The sequence below is a fragment of the Rhincodon typus genome, chromosome 17 (genome assembly GCF_021869965.1).
Source record: "Rhincodon typus isolate 14 chromosome 17, sRhiTyp1.1, whole genome shotgun sequence".
NCBI classification, from domain to species: Eukaryota; Metazoa; Chordata; class Chondrichthyes; order Orectolobiformes; family Rhincodontidae; genus Rhincodon; species Rhincodon typus.
In genome coordinates this window covers 30,051,867-30,065,331 of record NC_063348.1, presented here as the reverse complement: position 1 = coordinate 30,065,331, position 13,465 = coordinate 30,051,867, and the positions used below count along the sequence as shown (strand labels likewise).

The 13,465-nt window shown below is 37.6% G+C and overlaps 1 protein-coding gene across 1 annotated transcript in view; it reads left to right on the top strand.

Moving 5' to 3' along the window:
* LOC109926988 (vitamin D 25-hydroxylase) overlaps positions 1-11,678 on the top strand; it is a 35,436-nt gene extending 23,758 nt beyond the window's left edge. The window contains exons 3-5 of the mRNA XM_020526881.2: positions 4,345-4,977; positions 5,671-6,000; positions 9,019-11,678. Coding sequence (XP_020382470.1) covers positions 4,345-4,977; positions 5,671-6,000; positions 9,019-9,194 — 1,139 coding nt within the window. The 3' untranslated portion in view covers positions 9,195-11,678. The remainder of the gene's footprint in view (positions 1-4,344; positions 4,978-5,670; positions 6,001-9,018) is intronic.
* Positions 11,679-13,465: the final 1,787 nt, after the last annotated feature.

The window sequence follows — 13,465 nt, the reverse complement described above, 5'->3', positions numbered from 1 at the left end:
TGTCCGTCCTCCCTGGACTGACCTATCCCCTTCCTAACTCCCTACCTGCACTCACCTTTCCTGGCCCCATCCCCGCCTCTTCGACCTGTTTGTTTCCTCTCCACCTATCCTCTCCTCTATCCCTCTTCTATCCGCCTCCCACTCTCTCCCTATTTATTTCAAAACCCCCTTCCCCTCCCCCTTTTCTGATGAAGGGTCTAGGCCCGAAACGTCAGCCTCTCTGCTCCTATGATGCTGCTTGGCCTGCTGTGTTCATCCAGCCCTGCACCTTGTTGACTTAGGAAGATAGTCGTGGTTGTTGGAGGTCAGTCATCTCAGCTCCAGGACATTGATGCAGCTTCAACAACAGGCAAGAAGCTCAACGCCATCCAGGATAAAGCAGCCTGCTTGATTGGCATATCTACAAACGTCCACTCCCTCTACCATCTTCAAGGAGCACTGCAGAAATTCACCAAGGCTCCTTAGACAGCACTTTCTAGATCTATGACCACTATCAACTGGAAGGATAAGGACAGCAGATATGTGGGAACACCATGAACTGCAAGCCACACACCACCTTGACTTGGAAATATATCACTGTTTGTTCAGTGTCTATCAGTCAAAACTCTGGAACTCCCTCCCTAACAGTATTGGGTGTCTGCCTACATTAAATGAACTGAAGTGGTTCAAGGAGGCAGCTCAACACCATGTTCTCAAGGGTAACTATGGAGGGGCAATAACTGCCAGCTATATCCACGACTCATGATGAATGGAAATAAAATCACTAGACTAACAGATGATCTAACAAAAGCATTAACTTTATTTCAGGGCTCTTCAATGTGAATGTTTCCTTTGGCTGGAGAGTTTAGAATCAGTCTTGGAATATGAAAAGTCTATTGAGGCTTGAGATGAGAGGATATTTTTTCACTCAAAAGTTTACGAATCTTTGGTAATATCTATACCAGACAGCTGTGATGTTCAGTCACTGAGTATATTTAAGACAGAGATTGATAGATTTTTGGCTACAAAGAGAATTAAGGACTTTTGGAGTAGTGAGGAAGGTGTGGTTAAGGGACAAGATCAGCCAGGATCTTACTAACTGGTGGAAATCTCCTATTTCTTATGTTCTTAATTTCTAGATAATTTATAATTTACTGCAATTTGGAAGACTGAGGCCATTTTACAATAATGCCACAAATTCAGAACCATCTTGACAACATTTTATAACTATTTGAAGTGTAATATCTTTCTCCGTTTTCATTATTTTTAACTATTATTGTATTTCTTTAAATGATTCCCTAGAAAGCTGTTGCAGAACCTTCTAAAAGTAAATTTGCAGATGTAGTTGGTTTTACTGCTCAGTTATAAATTGTTCAATTATGTTAAATGTTGAACCCTCTTCAGCAAGTTTTCCAAAAATTATAATTTTTTTTTAAATTACTGGATAATGAAGATAAATTATTAATAAAGCTTCATCATGAAGAATTTTAACTTTGGTTTCTTTTCAGAAATTTTCCTTAATTTTTTGAGAACTAAAGCTAAAGAAGTTTTATATATTTCAGAATTATCCTATTTTTGCTGTAAAAAATGTTTTCAAGCATTGAAGTGCCTTTAGATGAAGAAATACTGTATTCTAACTTTTTGTACAAATGGAGGGAAATCTGTTTTCTTGAGCTGTTTCCCTGCCCTTTGCTGTGATTTCTAGCACGATGACGGATTCACGCCTTTCTCATTCTTCTGCAAGATCTTTTTCCCCATTTTACATAGAATAAAATTGCATCATGCTGACAACTTCTTAAAGAAATATTTTCAGTCAAACAATGAAAGAAATTTGTTTTTGCCTCCAAGACAAATTTGAATAAAGCCTTCAGTTTTCCATGAGATTGCTCAAATTAAACTGCTGTTGTCCCAATTTTTACAATAAAGTTCCTTTTTTATAACAAAGAATTATTATAACAATACTTGTTTGCTTAATATAGCATGTTAATCCTCCTTTTTGCCTCTCAGTCTAGAATTTTTTTTTAAAGGTAAAATATTTCACCCTTCCTTTAAGGAACTTAACTCATACAGGTTGTCTGATATTGACCACTGTCACTGAAATTCTGCTTTGTTATCACAAGGCTTTTTCAATGATTCTAATTGATTTGAGATTTTAAAGGCAGACTTGGTGCTGTGATGGCTCATACAGTATTATCAATGCTGGCTGCTGCTTTGGCGGAAGCTAATTAACTTATAGAATCCCTACAGTGTGGAAACAGGCCATTCAGCCCACCAAGTCCACACCAATCCTTTGCAGAGCATCTTACCCAGACCCACCACCCTACCCTATCCCTGTAACTCTGCATTTCCCATGGCTAACCCACCTAGCCTGCACATCCCTGGACACTATGGATAATTTAATATGGCCAATCCATCTAACCCTCACATCTTTGGACTGACAGGCTCTGTGAGTTATTAGGCTGCTGAATATTTAAAGATACATTCTCAGATATTTTTGTTCTTTCTTCTCCTTGGATAGTTATATGTTTGTAGTACTGAAGATTACTTTAGTCTACCGCCGATGCTAGCATATTTTATGCGACCATGGTGTCTGCCATTGCTACCATCTCACATAGTTCAGCTAAATGAAATCTTCAGATGGCTGCAACTATCACCATCACCATTGTGTGTATGTTGGTTCTTCCAAAACTACCTGGGTTTCTTGGATAGAGTCACTGTCACCAATCGTCCTTACTGGTATTAGCCCACAATACAGATAACATGTGGGGAATGATGCCCACACAATGTCTTCAGCAGAAGATATCCTCAATCTTGACAAATGATAAATAGGTTTATTATATATTACTTAACAGCTCGGAAGATAACATCTATTGTACATGGTGGTCTCTTGTGAGACATGAGCCTGAAGTTAAAAGTAAGTTCACATTACAGCTACTGAAACATTCTCACACTGCATTGGTTACAATCACAGAGCTCTAACAATGCTGAAGAGCTCCTCAAAGGAATGGACCTTTATATCCTGATTGGCAGAACATCTCTCATGATGTTAGTTCACACTTTCAGATCCAAACTTCCTGATACAACAGGAAAGAGACCAAGATTGATCATTTGCTCAAGACTACTAGCTGCATAGGATCCTAAATGTTTCAGATTTATCTTTTGCTAGTTTATTTCATTCTTGAGGATGGGATGTTTGTGGAGCCTGTTCCTATTGCTTGTTTATTGTTCATTACTATTCATGATTGGGATATGGCAGAACTCCTAAGCTTTGATCTGATCCACAGCTTGTGGAATAGTTTAGGAACAAAATCAGAAGTTGCTGGAAAAGCTCAGCAGGTTTGGCAGCATCTGTGAAGAAAAAAATCAGAGTTAACATTTTGGGTCCGGTGTTCTTCAGTTCTTTTGGTTTTTATTTTGTGGGATAGTGTAGCTCTGTTTGTAGCATGCTCCTTCTGCTGTTCAGCATGCGTCTCGTCTTACGTTATAGTTTCTCCAGATTGGTACTTCATTTTTAGGTGTGCCTGGTGCTACTCCTGACATGCTGCCATACATTCTCAATGAATGAGGTTGATTCCCTTGCTTTATGGTAATACTAGTGACGGGTATGCTGACCATAATAAAATTCTTCTGCTGTTGCTGCCCTACAGTGGCTTGTAGATGGCCAGTTCTGACTTGCCTGATCTTTTCTGGATTAATTCCATTTATGTATTGATAGTACCACACATTACATTAGAGGATGTCTCAATGTGAAAATGAAAATTTGTCTCCACAAGTACTCCTATTAATGTAGTAATGGACAGATGCAGCTGTGATTGGTAGATGGATGAGGACAAGATCATTATGTCTTTTACTCGATGGTATTCTCACCTCCTTTGGCAAGATCACTCTGACAAATATGTTCTCTAGGACTCAGCCAAATGGGTGAGTGGTGGTGCTATCAAACTTCTTTTAGTGATGGACATTTAAGCCCCTCAGCTAGAGAACACTGTTGGCCCTTGCTATCCTTCATACTTATTCCAATTATATCCAACATGAAGGAATACCGTTCCATCAGTTGAGGGAGATAGTACATGATAAACAGCAGCATAGATCCTTGTTTATGTCTAACCTGAAGCCATGAAACCATTTTAGAATCAATAGTAAGGACTCCTAGGGCTACCTTCTCCTACCTGTATATCATTGTGCTACCATCTGGTGGATGTGTCCAACCAGTGGGATTGTTAATTAGAAAAGAAATGGTCCATGATGATCAATTTTGTCATTTGTGAGACCAATTCTAATCTTAATAACTTTTGCTAGTTAACATGATGACATTGATATGACTATGGTATTGTAATTTTTTTAAATAAAAATATCTGCTCCTAGGGCTGTTGAACTCCAAATATGGTCGTGGCTGGACTGATCATCGTAAGATTGCTGTCAACTGTTTTCGCTGTTTTGGACCAGGTCAAAAGGACTTTGAAAACAAAATTTCTGAAGAGTGTATGTTTTTTTTAGATGCTATTGACACATACAAAGGGAAGCCTTTTGAAGCCAAGTGGCTTGTAACTAACGCAGTTTCCAACATCACAAACCTAATTATTTTTGGAGAGCGTTTCACATATGATGATAAAGAGTATCAGCACATGATTGAGATATTTAGTGAAAATATTGAGCTGGCAGCCAGTGTGTGGGCATTTTTGTACAATGCTTTCCCTTGGATTGGGATCCTGCCTTTTGGAAAACATAAACGCTTATTTAAAAATGCAGCAGAGGTGTATGACTTTTTGCAAAAGATTATACAGCGGTTTTCACAAAACAGAACATCACAGAAACCCCGGCATCTGATTGATTCATATTTGGATGAACTGGAAAATAACATGAATGATCCTGAATCTTCCTTATCAACGGAAAACTTAATTTTTACAGTTGGGGAACTTATTATAGCTGGAACTGAGACTACAACTAATGCACTTAGATGGGCCATCTTGTACATGGCACTGTATCCAAATATTCAAGGTGAGTAAACAGCAATAGAATTGGACTGCTATTTCACAGAAATTGAGAGGATGGAATATTTAATTTTCAATTCTTATTGTGAAATTCAAACAGCTTCATTCTCACTTGGGTCCTTGTGGTAAAGCTTTCATCAAACATAATTTGAAATGATTAAATATCACTTGCATTCATTGATAATATACAATTGTTTTTTCTAATAAATCTTGCCATGCAGTTCTACTAAAACAGAACTAGTTTCAGTGCAGATGTCTTGTTATGACTCAAAAAGCAAATTTCCCAAATGCAAGTTTATTTTTGCCGATGAATTTTTAAAAAACTCATTGTAAGTTACTGTAAGTGCAGCAATATATTTATTCATGTGATCAGTGGTGAATTCCTGAGATCCCACACCATTTTGATCATTGTCCAATAGAATTTAAAAACAAAACTTTGTACCTATAGTTAAAGTTCATTTATTTACAGTAATATAAAATAATGGGTGAGTTGGACAGTGTAGTTTTTAAACGATGGGGAAACTTCAAGGTTGAACCTTCAAGATTTTATTATTTGAACACCTTAATCAGCTTAGTATTTTCTTATAAATTCCCACTTAACTACAGTAATTTGTATAATACTTCTAAAGTGCTCTCATGATAAGTGTACTTCCTGAAATGAAAGAAATATATCATTGAGTGTTATTTCTGCCCTTTTCAGAAAAGGTACATCAAGAAATTGACAGTGTAATGGGAAAAAATCAACTACCTTCTCTGGAACACAAGCCACGGATGCCATACACAGAGGCAGTTCTACATGAAGTTCTTCGATTTTGCAATATAGCTCCACTTGGTATTTTTCATGCAACTGCCAAGAATACAGTAGTTCGAGGTTATTCCATTCCAAAGGGAACCACAGTTATAACAAATCTTTACTCTGTACACTTTGATGAGAAATATTGGAGTGCTCCTGACGTATTTTGCCCTGAAAGGTTTCTGGACAGCAACAAACAATTTGTGAAGAAGGAAGCATTTGTTCCATTTTCTATTGGTAAGTAATAAGCTGCGTGCAAACATGCTGCATTTGGATACAAAACTGATGCGGGTGAATTAGAAAATTTTCCTTTGCCTAACAGTTCCAAAACCTTTTTGATTAGTGAACGTGATAGACAGAGCTAAGTAATCCCACAACAATCCATGGATCAGATCTAAGCTTCAGTCCTGCCGTAGTCAGTCACGAATGATGGGGGCGGCACGGTGGCTCAATGGTTAGCACTGCTGCCTCACAGCACCAGGGAGCCAAGTTCGATTTTATCCTTGGGCAACTGTTTGTGTAGAGTTTGCACCTTCTCCCATTGTCTGTGTGGGTTTCCTCCAGGTGCTCCAGTTTCCTCCTACAGTCCAAAGATGTGCAGGCTAGGTGGATTAACCATGGGAAATGCAGGGTTACAGGGATAGGGTAGGGGGTGTGTTTGGTTTGGACATTCTTCACAGGGCTGGTGTAGACTCGATGGGCCAAATAGCCTGCTTCCACACTGTAGGGATTCTATTTTTAAAAAAACTGAACAACTCACTGAAAGAGGAGATTTTACAAATATCCTCATCCTCAATGATAGAAGAACCTGGCACATCAGTACAAAAGATAAGGCTGAAGCATTCATAGCAATCTTCAGCCAAAAGTTCTGAGTGGATGATCCATCATAACCAGCATCAGATACCAGTCTTCAGCCAATTCAATTCACCCTACATGATATCAAGAAACTGTTAGAGGCACAGGATCCTACGAAGGCTATGGCCCCTGACAACATTCTGGTAATATAACTGAAGACTTGTGCTTCAGAACTTGCCGCTCCCCTAGCCAAGCTCTTCAAGTATACCTGACAATGTGGAAAATTGCCCAGGTATGTCCTGTACACAAAAAGCAGAACAAATCCAACCCAGCCAATTAGACCCCATCAGTCCACTCTCAATCATCAGTAAAGTGATGGAAGGTGTCATCAACAGCGCTATCAAGCAGCACCTGCTCAGTGATGCCCAGTTTGGGTTCTGCCAGGGCCACTTAGTTCCTGACCTCATTACTGCCTTAGTTCCACCATGGACAAAAGAACTGAATTCCAGATGTGAGATAAGAGTGATAGCCCTTGATGTCAAGATCACATTTGATTGAGTGTGGCATCAAGGTGCCTTAACAAAACTAGAATCAATGGGTATCAGGGAGCAAATTCTCCACTGGTTGGAGTCATACCTGACACATAGCAAGATGGTTGTGGTTGTGGTTGTTGTAGATCAGTCATTTCAGCTCCAGGACATCTTGGCAGGAGTTCCTCAGGTCAGTATCCTCGGCCCAACCATCTTCAGCTGCTTCATCAATGACCTTCCCTCCATCAAAAGGTCGGGAGCAGGGATGTTCACCAATGATTGCACAATATTCAGTGCCATTCGCAAGCCTCACTGATGAATATACAAAAAAAATGTTAAATACTTTATGAAATGCTTTCAAAACAAAAGTACAATGCTGCTTTAGTAGTGGTATTGCACTAATACTGCAATTGTCATGGAAAGGGCCTTGCAGAACTAAATTTGGAAAAACAAATTTTAAATGTGCTTTTAGGGAACTCTGCAAATGGCTTATTAGAAAAAGAAGCATCCATAGGCTAGAATATCTCAGTTCCGAATTAACTGGGGTACAACTGCAACAAAGAGAAAAATCATCAAAAGTTCCTGTTTTTGGAAATTATCTATTGAACGCTGTAGCAGGGTAGATCAATGAAGATTTCCAGTGAGAACTGTAAGAAGCCTGCCTTTTACATTTGAAGCAGCTCGCAATCAGAGATTATGTAATACATTAGAAATGGAACTATATCACCATTCCTTTACTGCCTCTGAGTCAAAATTCTGAAACTCCCATCCTAACAACAGTGTTCCTGCACGTCAAGCGTTGCAACAGTTTAAGAAGGCAACTCAGCCCCTTTTACAAATCAATTCGCAATGGGCAATAAATGTTGTCTGAACAATGATGCTCATGTTCTGTGAACAGATTAAAAGAAAACAAAATATATTTGCATGATTACTAGAGCATTACTTGCTTCTGTGAAATCATGTCTCATTTGGAATGAGAGACTTTAAAAGCCAAGTGAAACAATAAAAAGCCCTTAGTGCTGTTGGATTCCCAGATTTGGATATTCTCATATCATTCTAAAATCCTAAACCCACGATGAATATGTCTAAATGCGGAATTTATAAACACTTGGACAAGGAGCTGTTTGTTGGATTTGTATTTTCCCATTATATGGGACTTTTTAATGGCCAATTGCTATTAACAGGACATCCAACCAGTATTACACCATCCTTGGGGTATCTGAAATGTTTAGGAACAGACCAAACAACCGTACACCTCCCTAACCAAATCAGCCAGATTGAAGAATTGTTAATGAGCGGTGCATATTTGAATCAAGCAATGTAAGTTAGAGTAATGAATTCAGTGTCAAACATTCAATATCAGAAAGTGGAATAAATATAGGGAAACAAATGTTAAATTGAGATTGAAGTCACGCGATTTTTTTTTAATAATCACTAACGATAACTAAAAGCTGTAAGATTATGAATTCATACTTGTAAAAGCTTTCAGTGCTGTAGATTTTTGGCAATAATTAGGATTTATCATACCAGTGAAAGGATACTTAGACTGGAATGGCTTGACCTCATCTTTTGTGGCAAATTTTGTGTACAATATAAGTGCAGAAATTTCATTTCTATTCATCTCATGCACCTTTTTAAGATGCACTTACAGACAGGAACTTCTGGATTTGCATATATATTGTGCAACTTCAGAAGCTGATGTCTAATTTGCACATAATAAACGATGAGCACTGTCAGCCTTTCTGTTATTTTTACAAGACATATCTCATGCATAGTGTACAATTTTTTTGTTGCTTTGTTAATAGCTTTGGACTGGAGAGTCTGAAAGTGATAATATTCAATGCTTTGGGCAGGAAGAAGAGGTATTAAACAATTATACAGTTTTTTTTCATGAAATTGAGTAACTAGTCAACAATTCTATTTTTTGTAGGACGAAGGAATTGTCTTGGAGAAAAGCTTGCAAGAATGGAGCTATTTCTGTTTTTTACCATGTTATTACAAAGATTTCATCTTCATTTTCCCCCAGGAACTATTCCAAATCTGAAACCTAAAATGGGAATGACATTGCAGCCTTATCCATATCTTATCTCAGTTGAAAGACGCTGAAATAAAGGGAGTGTTACCTCCAATTAAAACAAGAAAGAAAAAGCAATCTAGAGTTCAAAATGTTTGGTGTAATGAATTCTCTTTCATTTGTCTAAATCTATACTTTAATCTTGTGATCTAAGCTATCCTGAATGGAGGTAGTGTAAAGTGCCCAAAAAAGTTAGTATCTCACAGTGCAAAAGGAGATCATATGGCAGGTAGCGTCTGGATCACCACTTTAAAACCACTATACATTTTATCCATGCCTCTACTCTTTCCCTGTAGTCCTACTAATTTCTCCTATTTATGATACACATATTTTGAAAGTTCCTATTGAATCTGCTCCTACCACCTTCTCAGGCAGTACATTCCAGATCTTACTACTTGCTGTGCGAAAACTATTTCTTATCGCTCATCTGTTTCACCAATTATCTTAAATATCTGGTTACCAGTCTTCTTGTTGGCAGAACACTTCTCCATCAAAACCCCTCCCCCTCAACAATCATTTATGTCTGATGAATCCGATCTTCTGTAGTGTCTTCATGGAACTGAAGTCTTTTATCCATGCTATAATTCTAGTAAATAACCTTTTTACCTTTTCTCAGGCATGATATAAACTATCAAAAGTGGGGTGTGGAATTGCACACAACAAGCCAAATGAGGCCTCACCAATAATTTCTCAGGTTTCAGCATCACTTCCTTACTGCTTTATTCTGTATCTCCGTAAAATCAAACATCCCATAATTTTAACAGCCTCATCAACTGGTTATAGACTTTTCAAAGAGCATGATGTGCTGAATAGTTTTGTATATTATCTATTCTAATTTATCGTTCTATCTTCAAAAACCGCCAGCTGTTTTTGCATCTTCTTTGAAATTACACTTTTTTGCTTTCATTATGCTCCTTACTTTTCTTTCTAAATTGCATCACTTCATACTTCTCTGCATTAGACCTGCAAAATTCATATCTTTAAACTAGGTGATTAATTCCAGTAACGGCATCCTTGTTTTCAAATACAATTGTAACATGGAGAACATGAAACAGTTAATTCATGCGAGCAAACTGCCTTGCACCCAGATATTTTTAGTTTTTGGTAAATTGCATGTTTTTCTCAAATCTCTATATTGACTTAAATGGAGGTGATCAGCTGCTAAGCCTCTGCCAGCATTGTTCTATAACAAACTACCAGATAATATTCAACTAGTCTTTAATAACCAGGTATCCTTCCTTTCTATAAAGAAGTGTTTTCCTTTATTAACTCAGGAGAGTGGATATGATTTGTATGCTAGTGCCACTTTATTCTTGAATGCCTTCTGTTCAGGGTTGTGAGTTTCTGCCATGGGTCTGTATGCAAATAATCAGGCTAATTCTCAACCTATAGATCTTGGACAGATGGGATTGGATGTGTCAGGCGGTAGAGGGATCAAGAGTGCAAGATTATCTTCTTTTCTTCTCTAACTTGACTTTGCTTCCTCGCTAAGGCATTGGGACTCAAAGCATGACACCATTCTGAACAATTAGGAGCAATCTCCTTCCAGTCATTAAGATCAACATCACCATGATTCTTAGCATCTTTGAAGTGTTTTCTTTGTCCTTCCCTGGAATGTTAACCATTTAAGCGCTGATAGGCTCCTCTGGCAGGGGAAATGGATTTTGGCAATTCAAACAAAGTGGGCAGTCAATTAAAGTTTACTCTTACAGGAGACTGTATGAAAGCTTATGGACCTTGCTTGAAAAAGGACACTCCCAATTAAACAGAAATGAATCATACCTAGAAAAGCAATCTACTCCGATCCACAATCATCCTCCAGCAAGTGTTTGTTGAGAACACTGTATCTTTTGTTAAATAGTAGTTATTTACGGGATGACTGCAGAATTAACTGCAGCACTGTTTCTAACTATGATGGTTAATAATTCAGTAGAAGAAATGAGAACAAAAAATGCAATCTATATAATCTTTGACTGTAAATACAATATTCCTACAGTTAAAATTTTTATAAAAATATTTCACTCTGCTGTTGTTGGTCTGGTGTTCTTGTGTAGCTACCACATTAGTTTGTTATTGTTCACATAATTACATGTATTTGTTGTATTAGAATTTAATTTGTGGGAGCATGTATGCATAGAAAATAAATGTGATGTCCAAGAGATTAATAACAGGATGCAAAATGAAGCTGTGAAATGCATTTCTGATCTTGGAACTGAAGCAGACACCATGGCAACATTTAATTAGAGTAGATGGTTGAAGGAAAAGGTAAAATAAATGGATCTGTGTAGCATAAAGGCACAGGAGATTAAAATTACAGTTTGCGTGAAGATTAGGAGCAGAAGAGACGGGAGCAGGTTCTTCAGCTTTACAAGTCTCTTCCACGATTCAAGTGAATTATCTTACACCTCAACACTACCTTTCCATTATACCTATGTCCCATAAATGAGCACTCACACTAGTTAAGCTTATGTACCTATTGAAATTTTGTGAATGTATTTCTATGATTCAGCATAATTTCAGCTATTTATATGTAACTTGTTTTACATGTTTTGAAATGAGTTTTGCTTTTTGAGATATATTAAATGTATAATATATAAATTAAAGTGTGATATTCATAATCATGATCGAGATGGTTCTTTCACTGCACTTTCCCCTTTCCCCTCTTTGATTGTTTGGGAACCAGCTTGATTATTCACGTTAATAGCATTTGTTGAAGTAAGCTATTGCTGAAAAACATTGAGAGCCTACCTATTCCTTTACTGCGCTTTTAAACAATTGATCCAGATATTGAACTTAAAATATTTTGCTGTATTCCTGTAGCATAGAAGCAATGCATATTTTAATGATAGTAACTGGCAAGGTTGTCCATTGCAAGGTACCTCTAATGACAGGTAGATCATCTGTTCGACATAATAAACATCCAGGCTGTCTACTTACAATTTATGACTATGCTAAACTATGCATTACCCCAAAATGATTATGTTTTGTATTGCATTCTCTGAGTAGATACAGTAGTTAAATGAGAGACACCTCCACAGTATTTTGCCCTTCGGCCTTGTTTGCTTTCTATGTTTCTTTGACAGATTAGCATGAGAGTAGTTGCCTCGAAGCTGCACATTGAATAAGTTTCATCTCACCAGCACAGGATATAGATTTCTTAATTTTTTTTTGTAGAATACTGATCAGTTTCATAAACTTGCTCAGATGATGCAGATGACTTGCAACATGAAGAGAACAAAATAATTACTCATGTTGTGCAAATATTAGCCTTTAATTTGAGAAAATTTCAGTTCAGTGCAGGATCCATATTGGTATCCAATTATTTATTTATGATCCTTCAAAGGATAGTGGCACAAGAAATTGTCATGCATTGACATTGATGATTTTATGAGTTAGGGAGCTCCTCTACATATCAAGTTTACTTGAGTATGATAGACAAATACTGCCCAAACTTTGTTACAAAGGGAACAACTTGGGTTCTTGCAAGCTCGGAAAAGTAGCACTGTTTGAAGTTTGGGTGCCTTCTTCAAGGTCTTAGGTTCTAAAGACTTACAGCCCACTTAACATTTTATGTCGGCTTGTTGCTGCTTCGTGCTGAAGTTATAACAAATACACCATCTGCCACATGCTGCAGCTTTTTTCTTCTTGTCTGTTTTGGAGTAAATGGGAATAAAGATGTAGAGTTAAGAGTAATGGGCAGGAAGGATACTATAGATCTCAACGAAGGAAGCAAAGACAGCAAAAGTGAGGACCTGCAGTAAGTGAAGGGCTAAGACATGTTAGTTACAAAGACTACAAGCCATTTCATATTCTAATACAATATGCATTATTAAATTTTGGCACTTAAGTCTCTGGGTGTGAATTAATTAATCTTTCCTGGTAAATTAAGGCTTTTGCATTGTTATTAATCTTGAATTGTACATATCAAAGTGGCTGATTAACATCGATATGTATAACACAAACTTCCACGCTTACTGTTATTCAATGTCCTGCTAATTACAAAGGAACTATCACACCACAACAGATAATGCTGAAAACTATAAAAATATAACTTAATGATTTTGATGTGAATGTAGGAGGTATGGTTAGTAAGTTTGCAAGTGACACGAAAATTGGAGGTGTCATGGACAGTGAAGAAGGTTATGTCAGAGTACAACGGGACCTCGATCAGAGATAGTAGGAACTGCAGATGCTGGAGAATCCGAGACAACAAGGTGCAGGGCTGGATGAACACAGCAGGCCAAGCAGCATCATAGGAGCAGAGAGGCTGACGTTTCGGGCCTAGACCCTTCATCAGATGATG